The following is a 22163-nucleotide window of genomic DNA, read 5'->3' on the forward strand; positions in this document are numbered from 1 at the left end:
TTATTTCTTAGATCAAGTTTCTTGAGTGAGAATTTTGCCCTTTAAACAAATACTTATGGCTTTTGACAGTTGATTCTCTCACTGTTATAACTATTATAGATTTTGAAGGTTGCTAAATTGTTCTGAATTAGAGGAAATTCAAATTATTTGAATTTGATTATATAAATTATTATAAACTACCATAGACATTCACCCAACAATGCAAGTTTTTAATTTTGTATATTATAATTCATGGGTGTGTATTATGTAATATGCCTACAATACAGTGTTTGAAAATTACCCAAAACATAATGGTTGTCTAGCCATGTTGTAATTTAAGATATCTACCAGGATACTGAATTCTTTACAATAAGGTGCTTCATAAGTTAACGTGATCACATCTAAAACTGGATACTGCAAATTTAAAGATGTGGTATAATTTCTAATGAAACATCTATCAACCACAGACCAAATGTTGTAGAATTAAGCAATTAAAGAGGACTGTACAACCTTCAACAGTTAAAAAGGCTTCACCATGGGACCACTAAAGTACAAGAAGGTCAAATTTTGTATTGTGGATTGTTTCATGGACCATTGCTGGTGTTTTCCTGTCTTTTCATTTGGTAATGGGGTAGTCAGTTCTTCTTTCACTTACAAATTATGTTTGCCCTCTTTATTTTTCCATGGTTTTTCAAGTTAGAACATTATAAAGCTGAGACTAACACTGAAAACACATCCCTGACTTGGAGCAGACATCATTTATTGCAAAAAATTAATAAATCACTTGCAAAATTCATTTGTAAACAAATGGCTGTTCGGACTGACATTAAATCTTGAAATAGAAGTCAAATTCTTACAAATAAGTTTAGTTGTTTTGATCAGGCTTCATCAATCTTTTATATCTTACAACATGCAGTTTTGTTTGACACTTCAATGATGGTTTAATCATTTGGCTTCTTAATACAATAAATTCTCATATAAATAAATAAAAAAATGACTTTGCACTCCATATGCCCTCTTTTTTTCATATTATATTATATAATATCACTATCGGCTAACTAGATTTTAGAGAGGTATTATCTTTGAGTGCAACAGTTATGTGCATGTAACTACTTGTATATCGGTTTCATATTGACGTCATCTTAACATCATTATATGAAACTGTTTGACCAACTTGACCCCAAGCTCAGATAAAGTGGTTTTAGGTTATTCTTGGTAAAATTCAATTTGCTAAAACACAGCAAACTGCATCAGACTTAGTGTCTATTGTAGAGGCAATAATCCTCAATCCTGAATTAAAAGGGCTATTGAAGCATAAATGTTACTAAACATAAATGGATTACATGTCCTACTTATAATTAAGGTTTGTCATCTTCAATTACTATTGATTGAATAAATTATTAGAGATGACAATCTTACTGCACCAGATGTGCATTTTAACAATTATTGTCTCTTCAGTGATGCTAGAGGTCAATTTATTTAAAACTTCTAAAACCAAATACAAAAGTTGTCATCATTTAAATTCATTTTGTAAAATAAACCTGATTGGCATCCAAGATAGCCAACATGAAACTACATACATTTAGTTGTTCAATTGCATAGAATCATATCAAAAAGAAATATTTTATTTCCCTTAAACCAGTAGGACTAAAAGTTTGGTCTGAATGGCTGACATGTTATTAGATCTGGCATGTTTAAGAGAAAATTTTCAAATGTGTGATTGTTTGAGTGGATTTTTGCCAGTATTTGCTGGATTTTCCTGTTTTATAATCTTGCCTCTCTATAGCACCCTTGCAGTCATGGAAGCTTTCCTAACTTTAATAAATCAGACAAATTTATGCTTTCACCTAAGTGATTTCCAGGTGATCAGAACAGGTTATTGGTGCCCTGTGTCTTAATTCCTATGTTAAGATATTCATTTTTGATATGATTTATTTTGTAGCTCCGGACAGGAAGTACAGAGAATCAGTGTCATTAACAATTTACCAGATTTACTAAAAGACACAGACAGTCATGATGAATGCATGCGCCGTGTTGTCCCTAAAGTTAGGGTAGGTATTGTATACCATAGGGTATTACAGTATGTGTATACACAGATAACAATATACAGTAATTGCATGAACATTGGAATGTGTTATCAGAGTAGAATTTTTATATTGCACGATTCTACGAGGGATAATATTCTCTATTGTTCTTTCAAATACCTTTTATTTGATTTTTCTAACTTGAAAATCTGTAAAAAAAATGCCTTTGTCACTAATTTGGAACTTTTTTTCACACTACAGTTCACAACGCTATATAATGGAAAGTTTTCGTTGGTTTCATTCTGTATTAAATATGATGTTGCTATACAATGCTATCATATCAGGCTCACTATACAAGCAGGTTACAATGATCAAAAACAAAATATTTCACACATTACTTATTCTCATAATTGTACTGTTAAGATTATTGTACTCAACACTCTTTAACTATCAAATAAGTGTGTCGCCTCAATTTCTTATGTACCTAGTTAAACTTGAAATACTTCAGGACGTACATAACTTATTGTAAACAGTTATTTCATGTCACATGAGCTTGAGGTGATCATTGCTCTTGTCTTTTTATAAATGCCTGAAAATGGATAAAGAATGGGGTAAAAACTGTAATTTTGACAGAGCTTGGCAATAATAATACTTGTACTTGTCATACAAATGTTATGAGAAGGACTTCTTTAAACAAAACCAAAAAGAGGTATATATATATATATATATATATATTTATTGCCGCCTTTCAAATCCGATCTAATTTGGTTATTTTTACAAAAAAATGTAAATATTTGCAATACATGTTATATGTCTTCAGTAGCAATATGCAGATCAGATGGAAAAAAACAGCATTTCATTGTAACATCTAACAACTAGTAGGTTTTAATGTCTTTAAGATTTTAACAATTTGACTGAAACAAAAACAGAGGAAATTGGCTCTACCTGATTTTTTTTTACTTTGGTAAACAGTAGTGATGTTTCATATATTGTACTTAAGAGAACACCAATTTGTCAAATTTGAAAGATGACTAGACAAGTATTCATCAAGTTATCTAGACAAGTTATTGGACAGAACTCAACTGTTGGTGTATCAACAATGCAAAAGTATGATATAAAGATTTCAGTAGTATTTTACCTAAATACCCAATTCATCTATTTGATTAGAATTCATGAAAAACCGTATGATACCCACATAAAACATAAGATAAAACTTTAGCCAGATGAGACCAACTAGATTAATTCCAGATCCAAGAATCTGTGTTATGAAAAAAAGATGCTAAGCACTTAAACATCCATCTCTCACTATAGCTAGATGTCAAGGTATTATAGTACAAAGTTTCAAATAATAAAATGATTTGAAAATATACCTTTTATTATAAAAGGTCTTACTGATATCAAAACCAATGTCAATGGTCATAGCAATATAAATTGTAAACTACCAACATCTCAACGTAACACATTATTTCGTTTAAGACAGTTTTCACAATGCTTGCCAAATGATTGGAATAATTTACCAGTTGATGTTATTTCTTCAAAATCTATTAAAGCATTCTAAATATGAATTAAGACCCTCATTTTGAGACAGGGACTGATAATGATTTGAAAACTACTATATGTTTTTAAAATTTAGTTATTGAAAATTATTTCACACAAACAATGCAAGATTGATGTTTTCAATAGTTTTTGAAAGGATACTGAAATATGGTGGTTAAAAAAGGATAAAATCATACTTTACAAGATCCACATAGATCTTAAAGGAATGACTTGGAATAAATTTTAAAAAATTTTGCACAAATGACACTCTTAGCCAAATCTTTCTTCAAGTATGGAACGATAAGTGCAGCGAGTGAGAGTTACACCCAAACTCATGAAGGTGTTAACATAATTATTCAAGTAACTGATGATTTTAATTACAACTTTACCTAGGGCTGTTTAATCATTTGCCAGATGTTGAGATCAATATTTTAACTGTTTATTTAAGATTTACGAATGTTCTACTTGAGAAGTTTTGGTTTACTGGTAACCCCATATTTTTTTTTGAAAGCTGTATATGATGAAAACTAAATTATATTAAATTGCCTGCAATGCAAGAAAATTTGTTTACTCTTGTATGATTTTGGTTGTAATCTGAAATGAGAAAAACATAATTTCTGCATATTGCATTGAAAGTTTATGAATTAGACTATTAGTCTTGCAGTCATTGCAGAAAGTATCAATATGAGCTCTATGATGTTAAAGGCATATCAAAATTTCACATTCTTTTTACATTAAGGGTAATTGTTAGTTATAAATGTAATTTTTTGTTGTGAACGCTACCAGCTGGTGCTTAATTTTTACCAAGATCATTAATAGATCCCTGGGTTTTCTCACCAATATATATGACATAACAGAAAGTTTATAAGAATATTTTTTTAACCAGTTTTGTCATTTGCAATACTTAAATCATAAATCATATAAAGTGGCACTTCAAAAAAAGAAGAAAAATATAAAGCATATTAAAATAGTTTACCATTTACAAATTTTGACTTGGACGGAGAATCACCATCCAACACATACCCCATTTTCTTATATTTATATATCAATTTTTAACATCTTAATCTGAATAAAAAGGCAATTTGCTCACCCGTATTTGTATTTACAACATTTTAAAGAACATGATGTTAAAACAAATATGACCAGGTGAGCCTTGTTTAATCAGTTTGAAAATACAGAGTACGAAAGATTAATCCTTTCCTCCATAGTGACGCCTTTTGACGCCACCCCCTTTAATCCATAATGACGCCTTTTGACGCCTGTGTAGTACCTCAGTTGAAACGCTTTGACTACAAAGTGTCTGCTTCAGACTTAATAAAATTTGTATCCAATATGAAAAGGATATTCATAAGAATATCTGACTTGAATTTATTTGATGAAATATTTGTTTTTTCGCAATTTACTTATACTTAAAAGCATATTTTTAGCATTTTATTGAAAAATCCTATGCGAATCAAGTATGCATGTCAATGGAGGAAAGGGTTAAAATGCATCTTTGTATCTTAAAATAACAAAAACTTTTTTGAAAATTTGTCATTCTTTGTAGATCTAGACAAATATACAAAATGGTTCTCATTAAATAACTCATTGATGGCACATTCAGTTGTTAATTTGAAATGCTAGTTATTCAGAAAAGATGTCATTTAATTATATAGCAAGCTGCAAGCACAGCTATTATGAAATATAGACATAAAATACCAGATCAAACAAGGAAAAGACAATTTGGTTACAGTTTATGTCATATTTAATGTGGAAAACACATTAAACTATCATAGCTCGAAGTGATAAGATATTCTTCTTTTGATGTACCAGACTGTTTCTATTGACAAATAGTTTTAAAATATGACTGTGTAGTGTAGGTGCGCTTAATATTGGACAACAATTGTTTTAAATTACAGTTGACTTTTAGACAAAGTAAAAACATATTGATTAGTCTAGATCTTTAATGGATAAACTCATGGCATATTTTTTATTTCCCTAAGGTACAAATTGGGTAGACAGACTGACATGTCCAGGGGGAAGGGGTAGAGGAAGGGACTGTTAAAAATTTAAGCTTGTCTGAAATAAGTTGCCGTTTGGTCATTTTTGGGAAATTCATTCTTTTTGTCACAAAAGGTTTTTCATTGATTAACAAAGAAAGGTCTTAGATAATCATGTATATAAAGACTTTATGTGTGCATATTTTTTTCTGTATATAAAACTGAATTCAGTTCTGTAACCAGAGTTAAAAAAAAAATCTTGCAAGACTGGTAAATTGTAGGTATTATCCCTATCCAACTTGATGTGTTCCTTGAATAGGTTTTATCAAATTATAAAAATTTAAAAAAACAAGTATATACCTCACATCAACCTATGAGCTTAGGATACCACACATCAACATATGAGCCATCACCAGGAAAAAAAGCTGAATAGTGAAGTTAAATATGTCTGTGCCAATCTGAGAGATGAACAAATAGTACTATCAAAATGGTTGTAGTAATTGGAAATCTGTATTATATTTCTTTCTTTACAAGAATACATCTCTCGGTACATTGTGTTTCTTCAGCAATTATTTACATCAAAGTGCATGGCTTGACTTGGCACCAGACTTCGATACCTGTATATAAATTGGCTTGTTTCTCTGTTTGTGTTTTGGCAGTGTTTCCTTTATTCAAACGGGTTGAACCAATTTGCAACAAATGAAAATAATCAAACCTTGGATTATTTTGATATAGAGTAACATTAAAAAGCATATGGTTTATGCATTATAAACTAAACCTTCATCAATAGCCAATTTGATTAGATTAGAATGAAACTGAAAGGCAGCCATTAAGATATAAACACAGTTTCCCTCGTGTTTTATCGTGTTTTATCGAAAGTTTATTAGTTTTTAGATTAAAATAATTGATGCGATTATGGTATGATTACTAGGTTTGGCAATGGTCAGCGAAGTTTTGATGGACGTTTTGGCGCCATTTGACCTTATTGTTCGTATTGTTTTTATTGATTATCCATTTGCATTGATGATTTTACTTGTGATTCAAGTGCCCTAGAGATCATTTTCTACTTTGTCAATGGAAGATAATTGTTTTGTTTTTGCAATGATTGCTGTGTGTTCCTTGTCTTGAATTTTTTTTAGCACTTTTTTGTAACATGTTGATAAAATTTTATTTGAGTAGCAGGTGATGTTTTTATCTTGTTTGCTGGAATTATGTAGAAGTTATCAAGATCTGACTCAACAAGGATTACTAATAGACCACATAATTATGAACTTTTCCTTTTATTAAAAAAAAATCTTGGTTTAGGGCAAAAGTGACCTTGAGTGGATACAAAATGGTATTCTGTGATTTGTTTTTAAAGATAATAAGCATGAAGGAGATAAAAAGATAAATACATTAAAAAAAATAAGGGCATTTTCAGTAGGCTAAAGCCAGCCCACTATTCACTTCAGTGGGGATGGTTGTAGTCAGACTAGTTTTGCTACCTAAAGGTCTACAAAACAGAGTTACAAATACACTTTTAATACAGAGGGGTTACTGAATGTTATATGAAAACAATGATTGACATGATAGAATTATTAATGTAAAAGTGAAAACAAGTGTTATTACCGGTAAAGTTGAAGCTGATAATAGTATTGTTCATTCTTTAGACTATCTGTACTTCAACTAGATGAAATACTCCCAAGTAATGTGTAAGTGCATATTGTAAGGTTTCTAATCCTTAAACTTCTTAATTATGAAATGGAATCTTGATAACTGATGACAGGGGTCATTTGAATTAATGTTCAGAATGTTAAAGTGGCTCTAGATCTCATAATGGGCATTTATATACTAGTAATATCATAACAGTGCACATATAATTCTAAGAAAGGATTTTTTTCCACACTGATTGTAGATAGAACAAAATTTCAGTGATAAAAAGTCCTGTTGTCATTTTTAAACTTTAAAATTACAAACTTTTGGAGGCCAAACATATAATGTTTACCTGGAAATAATTGCTTCCTGTTATTTCTAATAAATCATTGTAAAATTTCCTGATTTTTTTTTTTTTTTTGCACCTTATCAATGTGTTTATATTGGGATAATTTAAATTTTGTATACAAATTCTTATTACATAAATAGCAAGATTCAATAAATTTTATCCTATTGAAAAATTACAAATCTATGTACAGTTTTTGTACACCCAGGTATTTCAAATAATGTGCTATAATAACTTCCCCTTTAGGGAGAAAACTCACAAGTCTCTTAATACTTGGTAATATAGAAAAATGAAGAATGTATTGAAATCTTTGCAGGAAGTTCTCCATGTTGCACAATGTGAGATGCAGTACGCAGCATCAGCTGCATTTCTACAGATTTTACAGAAAAATTTGGTGCCGATACAAAACTATACACAGACATTTCTACAGACAATACTCAACAGTGTGGATGGCAAAGATCCAGGTAAATTGATATAACAGGACACACAAGGGAATCCTGTGAAAAACACCATGGCTGGTGTTGAGTGAATCCCAGTGAAACCAGGAGGTTGCTTGGAAAAGAAGTTCTGATTTCCAATTGTCATGTGAAATCTTTTGAATTTACAAAGAAATATTTGTGTACGGAATCGTTCGAAATCACCAACAATCACTGTGAAAAATCACTATTAAAAGTGTATACTATCACATGTCATCATCCCCCTTTTTAAGGAAAAAAATATGCAAATATTCTTACTTATAAGTTATACAAGATGATACAGGGAGACCTACATTGACACATTATTCTGACTTCAAGTCAGTCAGTCTCTTTCATCTAAATGTTGCTTGCTTGGTGTATAATTAGGAAGTACCATTTTAGGAATCTTTTGCTTTACAAGATCAAAACATAGATTGAATCCAAAACTCCAGACTAAATGCTTTACAGTTACCACCTATGTAAACTTAACTCCATGCAAACAAATACAACAATAAACATCTAAACTTTATAAGTTTTAACAGTAATATGGTTCATCTTTCAATTGTTCAATACTTTAACTTTGTTAATTGGACCCCAATTTGGTATAAAAACAATAGACAAGTTTAGATGTATAATTTGCGTACAAAAACAATTTCTATTTTAGATAAATGTTGAAATCTAATCGTAGCCTGGAAACTTTATCGGGTTTATTGAACTGGAGGAGGTTGAATCATTTTTATTGTTGACCTATATATTAACAATCATTTCATAATTCCATGTTCTAGTGTATTGATTCATCCAGCCATAAAATATTATAATTACATCAAATGACAATCACTTGGGATTTTATTGTCAACAATTTATATGTTGTGATATACCAAAAGTCATATTTAATAATAATCATTGTAGTCGTATTTTCGAAATGAGAAATGGTGTGGGTCAGTGAATTGGTCATATTGACTTTATCAATTGTATCATTATGGGGGAAAGGCTGATTGAATTAAGAAATTGATTGTTCTTGTCAATGGGGAAAATGAATTATATGGGGGAAATTTAAATTCTGTTTCCAATTTTAGATGTTGTTGGTTTGGATTTCTTCCTCTGTTTCATGAAAACTTGTCTTTTGTTTTATTTGACCATCTTCGTCATCTGCCTTTCTCTTCCCCTGATTAATAAAAGAAAAAATTGACATCTGACGATCGTCCATTTTTGTCAATGAAAACAAATCAGTAAAGCATGATTAGTATTTAAATATTTACAGCGTGGAACGGAAAAATAGTTCTGGAAATTGAAAAAAAAAGCCCACCACCTCCTTAAATGTAAAGGTGGTCTGCACACCCGACCTAAATGCCGAATGGAAAACTGTAGTTGTTATTGTTTTTGTCGAGCCTGCAACTTTTGTTGCAGAAAACTCGACATAGGGATAGTGATCCGGCGGCGGCTACGGCGGCGGCGGCGGTGTTAGCTCACTTCTTAAAAGCTTTATATTTTAGAAGGTGGAAGACCTGGATGCTTCATACTTTGTATATAGATGCTTCATGTTACGAAGTTTCCGTCAGTCACATGTCCAATAACCTTGACCTCATTTTCATGGTTCAGTGACTACTTGAAAAAAAAGTTCAAATTTTTTGTAATGTTGAGTTCTCTCTTATTATAAGTAATAGGATAACTATATTTGATATGTGCGTACCTTGCAAGGTCCTCATGTCTGTCAGACAGTTTTCACTTGACCTCGACCTCATTTCATGGATCAGTGAACAAGGTTAAGTTTTGGTGGTCAAGTCCATATCTCAGATACTATAAGCAATAGGGCTAGTATATTCAGTGTATGGAAAGACTGTAAGGTGTACATGTCCAACTGGCAGGTGTCATCTGACCTTGACCTCATTTTCATGGTTCAGTGGTTATAGTTAAATTTTTGTGTTGTGTGTTTTTCTCATACTATATACAATAGGTCTACTATATTTGTTGTATGGAATGATTGTAAGGTGTACATGTCTAGCGGGCAGATGTCATGTGACCTTGACCTCATTTTCATGGTTCAGTGGTCAAAGTTAAGTTTGTGAGTTTTGGTCTTTTTACCTAATACTATATGCCATAGGTCAACTATATTTGGTGTATGGAAATATTTCATGATCTTTATGTCAGTCGCGAAGGTTTTATTTGACCGTGACCTCATTTTCACAGTTCATTGCACAGTGTTCAGTTTTTGTGTTTTGGTCTATTTTTCTTAAACTATAAGTAATGGGTCAACTATATATGTTGTATAGAAGCATTGTTAGCTGTACATGTCTGCCTGGCATGGTTCATCTGACCTTGACCTCATTTTCAAGGTTCATTGGTCTTTGTTGAGTTATCTTGGTTTATGTTAAGTTTATGTGACAGTTGTAATAAAGCTTAGCTTTATACTCAGGACTATCAACATAATATCAATGATTAGTATAGAAGGCGAGACATTTCAGCGTGTGCACTCTTGTGTTTATTTTGCAGGAGGGGGTTTCAAACTTATTTAAGAAATAATTGATGTAAGCTATACTTTATTGTTGTTTGAACATAGGTAGGCATTATATTCGTGATTATTTTTGCCTGATCAATAGTGAGGGCTAAAATAACACAAATATAATGCCTACCCATGTTAAAACTACTATAAAGTATAGCTTGCATCAATAATTTCGATTCTGATTAGAACAATTAAGGTTATATCTATGTCTAATACATATAAGTGTACAGGGTTTGTGTAGGCTCTTCCATAAACCACCCTTTTTTATTTGTAAACAAGCAAACGACTGGCAAAGTGATTTTTTAGAGGGAGGAGTTTTGAACAGCCAGCATGAACGGTTGTCGTATCTAGGTAAAATATGTCAATTTCCATTTGCAACACACTACAGTCATTAAGGTCTTTCCTCTATGCAAGGAAAGAAGGAAAGACCTTATTGTTTTCCTCATGTTTTTTTTTTTTCTTTTTTTTTTTTTTACTTCCAGCATTTTTTTGACATGGCCGCCCCCCGTTTCTATTGGAGTTATCAAGACCAAATATGGACCATCGGTAGATCTCATCATGAAGTATTACCAGATGAGGCTGTGTAGGATTTCATCATCCCCTGTAGAAGTTATCTCCCTTTTATTTATTTTTTTTGACATGCCCCCCTCATTGTTTTTAAAGATATCATTACCTTCATCTGGACAATAGGTAGATCTCATCATGATGTATTACCATATGAGGCTGCGTAAGATTTCATCATCCCCTTTGAGAGTTATGTCCCCTTGTTATAAATGAATTAGTAACAACATGTGCATCATTTAAGAGTTTGGAAGTGTTTTAAGTACCGGTAAATGAAATATTTTAAATGTATGCCAATTTGATAAAATTCATTAATCTGCAGTAGTCAATATACCCATGTGCAAACAAATTTTATTGTATTTAGAGCATGGGTTTATTCACAAAGCAAAAGAAGCATGTCATATTAGAATATAGGATAACTTTCATAATGTTAGTCATAGATTTATTGTCTCTGCCTTTTAAGAATAGTGCATTCAAAAGATGCTGTGCTTCCTTTATTTGACAGGAGCATTTTTTTGTTCACAATTAAATATCCATTATGTTTTTTTGGGAGAATAACACATTAGTTAATTATTCCTTGAAAACTTTTATCATTTAGTCATAGATTTATTATCTATAGAATATCTTAGAAAACAATTAAATCCCTTTGCTTCTTTAAGAGGAGCCTTCGGATGACAATTAAATCAAGATTTTAGAAGTATCAAGTACCTCGCTTGAGGAGCATTTTATTCTGTTCACAACATAATGTTTATTATGTTTTTTTGGGGGGGTTACACATTAGTAAATTATTCCTTGACAACTTTCAGCATTTAGTCATAGATTAATTGTCTCTCTAAAAAATCAAACACATAGTAAGATTCAAGGAGCCGTTTTTCTATTCAAAATTAAATTACGATTTCTATTCACAATTCAATTATATTATTTCAGAAGTATCAAGTGCCTGGTTAGATACTCTACTGGACGTTATAGAATTACTGCCTAAAGATGTTATAAAGAAAGAGGTTGGTGAATAATTAATATCCTACCACGGAATATTCAAGTTTCTTTCCCATGAATGACATAACATAATGAAGTTATTGAATATCTGTGTGAAAACAATAGTATGTTTCTATAATTAACCCATTAGGCGAAACTACAAAAGAAAAATCTAATGACGTTAACACCGTTACAAATTGAAGCAAATATTAAAGACGCCTCTTGTATGCACAATTGCAGTTAACACATTCTTAACATGCTTTAAAGTATTATTATAGGCCATACACAATTAATTTGTTTCTGTGTTGTTATTTTTTTTTTCTGAGCATAACAGTTAGCAGGCAATATCTTTATTTTTCTTGGTTCAAAATTAATTGAAGACCAGAACAAAATGTTCTGAGGAAAAAGCAAAGTTTGTTATTCATTTTATGGAGGGGCCTCAGTGGATATGTGTTCAAAATACTGTATCACTAGACTGTCAACCCTGAGGTAGATAGTTCTAATCCCACACGGGGTACGTGTACTTAACTCCAATCTTAACTGACTAGGATTGTTAGTTTGCCTATTGTAGGTTGGTTAATCTCCAGGCTTCCTTTGCTCTAAAAAAAATACCACCATGAAATAGAAAAATAGTGCTGAAAATGGTGTTAGACACCAATCAATTAATCCTTATATTGACTTTCTTGTTTTGTTTTTTTTAAATGGAGAAAATAAATGTATGAGAGAAAGTAAACTGAATTTTTAAAATGAAAATTAAACAAGAAATTGTAGCAGAATCAAGTCCCTTAGCTTAAAAAATTTTATTTTTTTCTGAGACCTATAAAAGTACAAAGGAATCAGCAACAATTTAACATATTCTTAACTAAGTTTTTTATCTGACATTTTATTGTAAAAAATGTTTATTGAAGTAGGACATGCATGAAATATTTGTAAGGAAGCACTTATTAACCAAGGAAACAGGTACTTCAGTTATAAGTATTTACAACTTTCATGGCATGTGCTTAAAAAAACTTCATATGAAATGTTACATTCACTGAAGCATTCAATATTCAGAATTATAAAGCAGTTTAATAGAGGCTAGGTTCCTTGACATGTAAAAATAAAAAAATAAAAAATCTGGAATTTAAAAAATATTTCAAAGGGGAAATTGAAAAGTAGAATTTCTTTTTTTTTGGGCATTTTGCAAGCATTTTTTTTACAAGGAACTGATGTTAAATATCAACAAAAATATTCCTCCTGTAAAATTTTGATGGTTGACTAAAATAAACACATCTTTGATAGGCAGCATATTGAAGTAATCTTTAGAAATATGCAACAATGATAATAAAATCAGTCAAATTGACAGCTAAGGCATCAGATGAGTTAATTAAAGAAAAAATCTGAATTTTCTTTATTGGTCTGGATTGCTTTAGTAAAAAGCCTAATGATCTTAGAAGCATAAAATTGCATTTTATTTCCATAATTAGCATCCTCTAATGGATCAATAATTTCTTCAATTCAAACTTCTCTGGAATAAGGACATTTACTTTGCTATAACCGCTAGAGACATCCCAGTGCCTTGATGGATGGTATTTTCACTAGCTTGTATTAAGTCTTTGTTAAATATTGCTTCCCTTGGGAGCTTTATGCAGCTTATGCAAAGAGTTACAGTGTAACCTCTAGGTATGTAGGGAACACTCTACAAAACTGATACACAACACTCATTTAATGTTCTTTAATTATTTATAACTTTTGTAAACTAATCTGTAATCATTCCAATTAAGTTGTGTTTCTGAAGGATTTGCTTTTGATAGGTTTGACTATATTTTTTTTTATAAACAAAGACTTTCTTATCATTTTTCTTGATTCAAGCTGTAGTTATTAAAAAAATGTTCTAAAGTGCATGATTTTACATTTTGCAAAGCAAATAAAATATATCACAATATATTGGCAGAATCAGAAGTTTTCTGAAAATTTTCTTCCTATTCCATTACAGTAAAACTAGTTATTCTCAATTTGCATTTATCTAAATGTATTCAAACATTGATAGCTATTAAAAATATTGCTGAGGTGAGACAGCTTCTTTCAGTACATTTTACCTTTATATACATAGTCATCCTGATTGATATGAGTTTATTCATAGAATTAAAATATAATTAGGCATGTGCAAAAAAAGGTTAACAATTGTACGATTTTAGTTGTATTAATAGTTTAAAGATATTTATACTATTGAAGGAAGAGACCAATTTAATTGAGCGACAACTCCTCTGAAACCATAGAAAGTTGAAAATATTTGTGATATGACATATATATTGTGTTTTGTACTCCCTTGAAACAATCTTTTTTCTATAGAAAATGCCAATTTCATGCATCCTCAGTCGATGTACTGCACTCAAAATTTAAAAACTGTTTCAACACTTGCCCAATTTTACCCTGATTTCGCAAGCATCTTCTAGTAATGTATAAATTAGATTATGAATGTTTAAATAATTGTCAGGAAACAATTAAAACAGAACAGAATAGTAGTAAGATCTTTCCTTCTACTTCAGTTTGAACATAATGTAGGTAATATAAATATTTTACAAATCATTTTACTGCTCATAAAACATCACCCACTCTTCACTGAATTAACATTATTGTTTAAAGATACATGAATACCTCTTACATGAATATCTTAAGCTTTTATATATAATGAGCCAAATATTTGTTCTGTTTTTCAGATTTTACATGTGGCAATAGCAAAAGGCCAACTTTCACAGTCAGTAGCAGCAAGAATGGCCTGTTGTAAAATATTAGGCAAAATTTGTACCAAATTTGAATCTTTTGTGTAAGTAATATTTCCTAAAATATCAACAAATAAAAACTGGTTGTTAGTTATTTTGACATTTTCAGAAATTACTTACGTATTACTTGTATTATTTGTGGTTTAAAATGTACTTTGTGCACTATATTGTAAAATGTACTTTGTAAAATTGAAAATGGAAATGGGGAATGTGTCAAAGAGACAACAACTCAACCTAAGATCGAAAAACAACCAAAGGCCACCAATTGGTCTTAAACACAGTGAGAAAATTCCACACCCGAAGGCATGCTTCAGCTGGCCCTAAACAATAATGTATACTAGTTAAGTAATAATGGAGGCTATACTAAACTCCAAAACATACAAATGAACTAAACTGAACTTTTTATTATAAAATGTGCTTTGTGCCACAGAGGGGTTATATGTAACATCAGAATAGAAGATTGTTAACAGGCATTTTTATTATTAGATGTATCTTTCACTATTCAGTGTGTGTTGCAAGATATTACTAGGATTTTATATCAAACGGATTGTGAAAGATTAACAATTTTTATTCAATACACCTGATTAAAGGAAGAATGGTTTTAATTATAAAAACATGCAACTAACATGCAGCAATGTGAAAGATTCATAATATTTCTGCAACACACTGCATCCTTTAAAAATTAGAATATCTGAAACCTGCATGTAGAAATTGACTTACACTCTGTGAAAAAGTTCAATACATAGAAACAACATATAAAAAGCAGTATAAAAGAAAAGTCAAAGCACAAAACAGAGGCCTTCAGAGTTAAGGTTAGACTGGTTAAATTGTTCCTTTTTCATAACATAAATAGAAAAAATTGTTTTGTTTAAAAAAAAAATGTGTCATTGTTAGGATAATATCTTTTTCATCATATAGGATCAAAAAAGAAATTTTGCCAGTTGTGCAGTCCTTGTGTCAGGATGTGGACTATGAGGTCAGAGGGTGTATGTGTAACCAGTTGCATTCTGTAGCTAGAGGGTTAGGGTAAGTTAGCTATAAAAGATTTTACAGAAATAGATTGTTATAATGAGATGATTAATGTCACGGGGGGGTCTCAACATGGGATTTTGGGTACAGGTGTGCAGCTGGGATTTTAAAAACACCCCCCATTCATATATTGAATAATTGTGAAATCCCTACCTATACATATATTTCACAGCGAAATCATAACCCATTCATATATTTATGACCCATTGATATATCACAATCGGTCAATTACTACCTATTGATATATTTCCTCGGTAAAATTGCACCCCATTGATATATTTGACGGATCAAAAAAGGGACCCATTCCAGCGGCACATATGTATATACCTTTATATAGGAAGAGACCCCCCCCCGTGATTAATGTACTGTAAAATCAGACAATTTGATCCAGTTTAGATGAGTTTTATTTCCTGGAAAGATGTTATCCAGGAAACTAAAACCCAGACAAAAAATTTTAGTCTGCAAATAATATTATTTATATAAACTGAAAACCCGGAAAATTTATCCCTGACATCAAATTTAGGAACAAAACCATGAAATACTAACCCCAAAATAACAGGAAATGACATGGTTGTAAACCAATTTCACTGAAAAACAATAAGACTGGTTTTGGCTGGTATCATTCATGCTTGAGCTTTTGAAAGTTCATATTAAATATATAATTTTGAGTACAGTTAACTCTAAAAAAATAAAACATCAGGTTTTCAGTTTTCTATTTGTATTATTTAACATTTGTAATTTCTATGCCTTTTATGGCTGGCTATGTGGTATAGGTTTTACATATTGTTGTATGCTGTGCAGTGACTTATGGTTGCTACTTTTTGTATCACTAGGTCTATGGTTGAAAGTTGTCTCATTGGAAATCATACCACATCTTCTTACTTTTATACATGTTTATTTTTATAAAACTTCAATTTTAAGCAATATGTTGACAATATTAATAAAAAGAGATGTTGGGTATATGTCAATGAAACAGCCCTTGGTCAAAACCAGAAATAAGATCCAGAGGTGAAAAATTTCACTCAAAACACAATCTTCAACAACAGATTATGTCTATACCATATGTCAATTTCTTAATTCCCAATGACTGATGGAAAATCTTAGTTGTTTGTTTTAACAGTTGTATAATTCATATAAACTTAATTAGCTTAATCTGTTTTCGAATTGTCAAACATAATTTGGCAACGCCTATTTATCATAGTACATTTCACTGAGTGATAAGGTTTCAACTGTTTGTATTAAAACTATTGATCAATATTATTGTATGGAATATAGATATATTGCTACATCTAAAAACAATAAAGATTAATTTGTTTTGCACTGGATTATAAATTGGTTAGATGGTGTACTGTACTTTATATTAATTAACCAGATGAAGTAATCAATAAATAAAATATATATGGGATATAAAGAATACCAGTGCCTGTGAAACTAAACGAATCTTTTTATAATAGTATTATTGTATATATGTAATAATGGTCTGTTTTGAAAGTCTAGACAGAAATTAATTCAAGTATCTCATGGAGTACCACAAAACAAGTTGAAATATTTGAGATGACTTTATACAATAGAAAAAACAGATATGTGGTATGCATCTATGACACTAATTTAGTATATGCACTGCAAAAAATACACAATTTAAGCAAAAGTTGTTCTTCATGTTAAAGTACAAGACCACCAAATCTGTCATTAATATGTATGTTAATGAAATAACTACAGTTTCACTATTTTTATTGCATTTGCAGGCTTGAAGCCACAAAGAGTGCAATATTGCCAGAATTAGTTGAGCTGACTAAAGATGAAGAATGTTCAGTCAGAGTTCATGGCCTTGAAACAGTGGTTAATGTTCTCGCTTCACTGGATTCTGGTAGGTTTTGTAAGAGTTCATAGCCTTGAAACAGTGATTAATGTTCTCGCTTCACTGGATTTTGGTAGGTTCTGTTAGAGTTCATGGCCTTGAAACAGTGGTTAATGTTCTCGCTTCACTGGATTCTGGTAGGTTCTGTTAAAATTCATGGCCTTGAAACACTGGTTAATGTACTCGCTTCACTGGATTCGGGTAGGTTTTGTTAGAGTTCATGGCCTTGAAACAGTGGTTAATGTACTAGCTTCACTGGATTCGGGTAGGTTTTGTAAAAAAAAACAGAATTGATGAAGTGATCTTTTTTATACCCAGCTAAAAGTTTAAAGTTCTCTCCTTGAAGATTTTTCTATGACAGGTCTGCTCTTCTAGCAGTTGCAGTGGGTAAAGGAATAAAATTTGTTATTCAGTTGTAGAATTGGTACTTCCCATTAGTCATCCCTTCCCCCTCTGTCATGGATTAATGACTTAAGAACTTTTACTTAGTTTACATGTTAAAGTGTTTCATGTTATTAATCATATTACATACATGAAGCTCAAATCTCTTCTTTTTCTCCAACAGTTTGTTCAAAAATCTTTTACATGAGTAGAACCCTCCTATAAAAAAAGACAAGTGGCATAATGCTTTATTATACATGTATTAGATTCATTATCGAGTCTCCCTCTTCACACATACAAACTTTAAAAAATATGTATCCAAAAACATTTGTTAGAAATAAATCATCATTTGTTTTTTCTTCTTATAGGGAGGACAGAGTACTTTCTTTATAGAAATCATTTAGAAAATGCATGAATAATCATTAAGAATTTTGTCAATTATAGTTAATAACTTGCATGAAAAATTATATTCATATTTTGCCAGGAACAACTTGAAGAATTTGTATTACATCAGAAGCTTGTTATATAATTTTGTGCAATAAATTAAACTTTATTTGACTAGAGAAATTGTAATTACCTATCAAAGACGAGCAGTTATTTTATCTTTTATTACTTTTGGAATGATTTTTAAGAGAGGTTTGATAATATCTGTTTGAAATTATGTTATCATGCAATTCTCATCTGAGTAATGGTCTTATGGTCTTATGGAATTGATGTATAATTCATTGAAGAATTAAAAAAAAAAATAATAATTTCAAAAGTATATTTTTTTTTACTTTTTTGTTTGCTGCTTTATAGTTGAAAAGTAGTTTCAAGTCAGTGTTATGTATGTTTGAGTTTGCTTTTGTTGTTTCTCAAAATGAAAACCTATTCAAATGTTCTCGTCAAACCAGATTAATTGTCAGTTTATTTCTTGGGTTGCCCATGTTCATGTCTAACGATTTATTAAATGAGGCTTACTACCAAATTTCAAATTTAACAATATTTTAAGTATGAGCATGCATATGACAGAAATAAATAAAAGATGTGTTTGCTACCCACCAAATTCAATATTCTTTGTCATCAGAATTGCTTGTAGCACTCAGAAATTGTGAAACTGGATATAAAAATGAAATAATAAGACACAATTTGAGATTGTCATTCCTGTCAAACTAACATTTTAACGCATATCTTCAGTTTTCAAGAGTTTTATAAAAAAAAAAGATGTCTTTACAATATGTATAGGATAATAGATTTCTGGAACATTCAAATGATTTCTACAGAAGGTCAGTGTTTTCTCCAGGCACTCCACCTTCCTCCACCAATAAAAACTGACTACCACAAAATAACCTATAGTGCTAAATCAGGCTTTCAACACTAACCAAGCATTAAAGTAACTATGACCTTCTTTTGATGGTTAAGTGAAATCAGTTTAGTTAAGCAGTTATATTTCATATATTTATACTTGTAGAAACTTGTTCATCAACAATCATTCCATTAGCATTGCATTTTGCAGGTATATTTCATGGCTATATACTATATTACTTTACTCTTGTAGAAACTTGTTCATCAACAATCATTCCATTAGTATGTAAGTTCTGTCAACAAGCCATGCAGGCTGAAGATTCCACGTTGCCAGAAGTTGGTAAACAGATTGGGAAAATAGCTCATGGACTTCTGGGTAAATATTGAATAATGAAACTCATCATTTATAACATGATGTAGATGTGCCAAGACTTTTTAAAAATTTCCCGATTATTGTAATGCTATTAATAATGTTACAGATAATTGTATTAAAAATAGATTTAAAGGGTTAAGACTAAAAACTATGCTGTGGCAAAAAAAGAGAAATATCCTCCTAACTTTGCAAGCATAATTATACCCCGCTTTTTAAAAGTGGGGGTATACTGTTTTACCTCTGTCTGTCCATCCGTCTGTCTGTCACATGATTTTTTTGGTGGTATCTTTCTCAGGAACTACATTATTTAGATTTATGAAATTTGGCTTCAGGTTTTATATAAGTCAGTTATACTGTGTGATACGTTTTGAGATTCATCGCTCAACAACTTCCTGTTTACCGAAATATTTCGGCAGGGGTATAGTTTTACTTGTTTAGATTGTATACATGTGTTCTTATATTCTTACTAAATTACCTTTAAACACAAACATTGCAATGAAAACTTATTTATTAACACCTTGGTGGACTTAGGTACCAAGCTTCCCTTGATTGGAGGATGTCATTGATTAAATTTTGCTGACAGAAAACAATAGATCTCAAAATAGGTAGTTGCCATTGCTTCCCTGCCAAGCTTACAAAATTCAAAAGTAAGAGCAAAGGTTTGCTGGCTGAGAAACAAAATTGTCTTCCTGTAGGCTATTACATCATGAGGTGGTATGATAAATATCAGACTCAAATCATTATCTGCTACAATGCAGGGTTCTCTAGGATAATATGTCCAGAAAACAGGTCTTCCTGTAGGTTATTTATTACCTTGTGAGGTGATATGGTAAAAATCAGACTCTGCATGCAATCTGCAACAGTGCAGGGTTCCGGTTTCTTCTATAGTTGAAAGATTGCCATCAATCCATTATTATCATTACATAATATACTGATAAAAACATATGTAATGAATGGAAAGCAGAAAAAAATAAGAAAAAAATGTAACTTTTATATCACTACAGCGCAGAGTTCCGGTTCTTGTTACAGTTGAAAGACTGCCATCCTTCCATTATTTTAATTACATAATTTTCAGGCAAAAGCATGTAATAAATGGAAATAAAACCAAAACAAAACGAAAAATATGTAAATTTATATCACTACAGCGCAGAGTTCCGGTTCTTGTTACAGTTGAAAGATTGTCATCTATTCATCATTTTCATTACATAATTGCATTTTAATATAGACAAAAACTTATTTATTATAATATGAACATGTGAAAGCAAAGCAAAAAAAAATAAATTACGTAACTTGTATATCTGTTTATGAATATTTATATTCATTTTCTTAATATGGTTCAAAGATTGCCACCCATCTGTCGTTTTCATTACATAATTTACAGACAAAAACATATTCAATGAATGGAAAGAAAATTTTTTAATATGTAACTTGTAAAATCTGTGTTGGCATATATATCAAAATATATAGAATATTAATGTATGGAAAGCTGTTAAAAAAAAAACAACATAAAAAAACAAAAATGTGTAGATTGTATAATTTGTTTCAGCGTATTTATCCGATGAACAGAAGCAGTGGTTTGTTGATTATTTTAAGAAGTTGTGTAAAGTTGGTTTGTCTCTAGAAAAACTGAAAGGAAACAGAGACATTGTTGAAAAGGACACAAGTCCAACAGTAAGTAAAGCTATATAATGGTAAGATAGTGTTTTGGCGGGTGATATGTTCAGAAAAACAAACAAGTGTTGTTACATAATATAACACAGGAAATAACAATTATGTAATCATGTTGTGGTTTTATTTAATATTTAATCAAAAGAAACAAAAACCAGCTTCTCAGCACGAACGGATATATGAAATGAAAATGGCATTATGTTCAAAACACAGAATAGTGTTTACATGTTATGTAGAAATTTCCTTCTCATATTAAATATACATAAATAGATATACAAAGATGGGGTATGAGTGCCAATGAGACAACTCTCCATCCAAGTCACAAAGTGTAAAAGTAAACAATAATATGTCACATTACAGCCTTCAACACAGAGCCTTGGCTCGCACCAAAAACATCAAGCTATAAAAGGCTCCACAAAAAACTAGTGTAAAACGATTCAAACAGAAAAAACAACATCTGGTTTATATAAAAACAAGAAACGAGAAAGCACAGAAAAGTGTTTCATTGATATATACAAATTTCATATGCATTTTATGCATATAAAACATACATAGATGTGACAAAATAGAAATCAGCAGCTAATTAAGTGATTTCTTGTGTAAAGTTACATCAATGTGAAGTGACTATACATCAACCACAAAAGGAAATTAAATGTTACATTTAAAGTTTAATTGCATATATGATAAAAAAAGCTGGGTTTTACCTAAATTTATATATATTTCAGATAACAGAAATTCCAGATTTTACGGAGGATGACAAGTTTTTGGAATGTAGGAAAAACTGTGCATATAATTTTCCTGTAAGAGTTATTCCATATATT

At 30.8% G+C, this 22163-nt stretch overlaps 1 protein-coding gene across 10 annotated transcripts in view; it reads left to right on the top strand.

The window, feature by feature from the left end:
* LOC143069068 (serine/threonine-protein phosphatase 4 regulatory subunit 4-like) overlaps positions 1-22163 on the top strand; it is a 62979-nt gene that overhangs the window by 13525 nt on the left and 27291 nt on the right. For all 10 annotated transcript variants that reach the window (XM_076243500.1, XM_076243502.1, XM_076243504.1 and 7 more), the window contains 9 exons: positions 1922-2030; positions 7813-7960; positions 11940-12013; positions 14687-14793; positions 15668-15775; positions 17524-17645; positions 19555-19677; positions 21221-21345; positions 22068-22142. In XM_076243500.1, coding sequence (XP_076099615.1) covers positions 1922-2030; positions 7813-7960; positions 11940-12013; positions 14687-14793; positions 15668-15775; positions 17524-17645; positions 19555-19677; positions 21221-21345; positions 22068-22142 — 991 coding nt within the window. The remainder of the gene's footprint in view (positions 1-1921; positions 2031-7812; positions 7961-11939; positions 12014-14686; positions 14794-15667; positions 15776-17523; positions 17646-19554; positions 19678-21220; positions 21346-22067; positions 22143-22163) is intronic.

Source organism: Mytilus galloprovincialis, chromosome 3 (assembly GCF_965363235.1).
Source record: "Mytilus galloprovincialis chromosome 3, xbMytGall1.hap1.1, whole genome shotgun sequence".
Classification (NCBI taxonomy): Eukaryota; Metazoa; Mollusca; class Bivalvia; order Mytilida; family Mytilidae; genus Mytilus; species Mytilus galloprovincialis.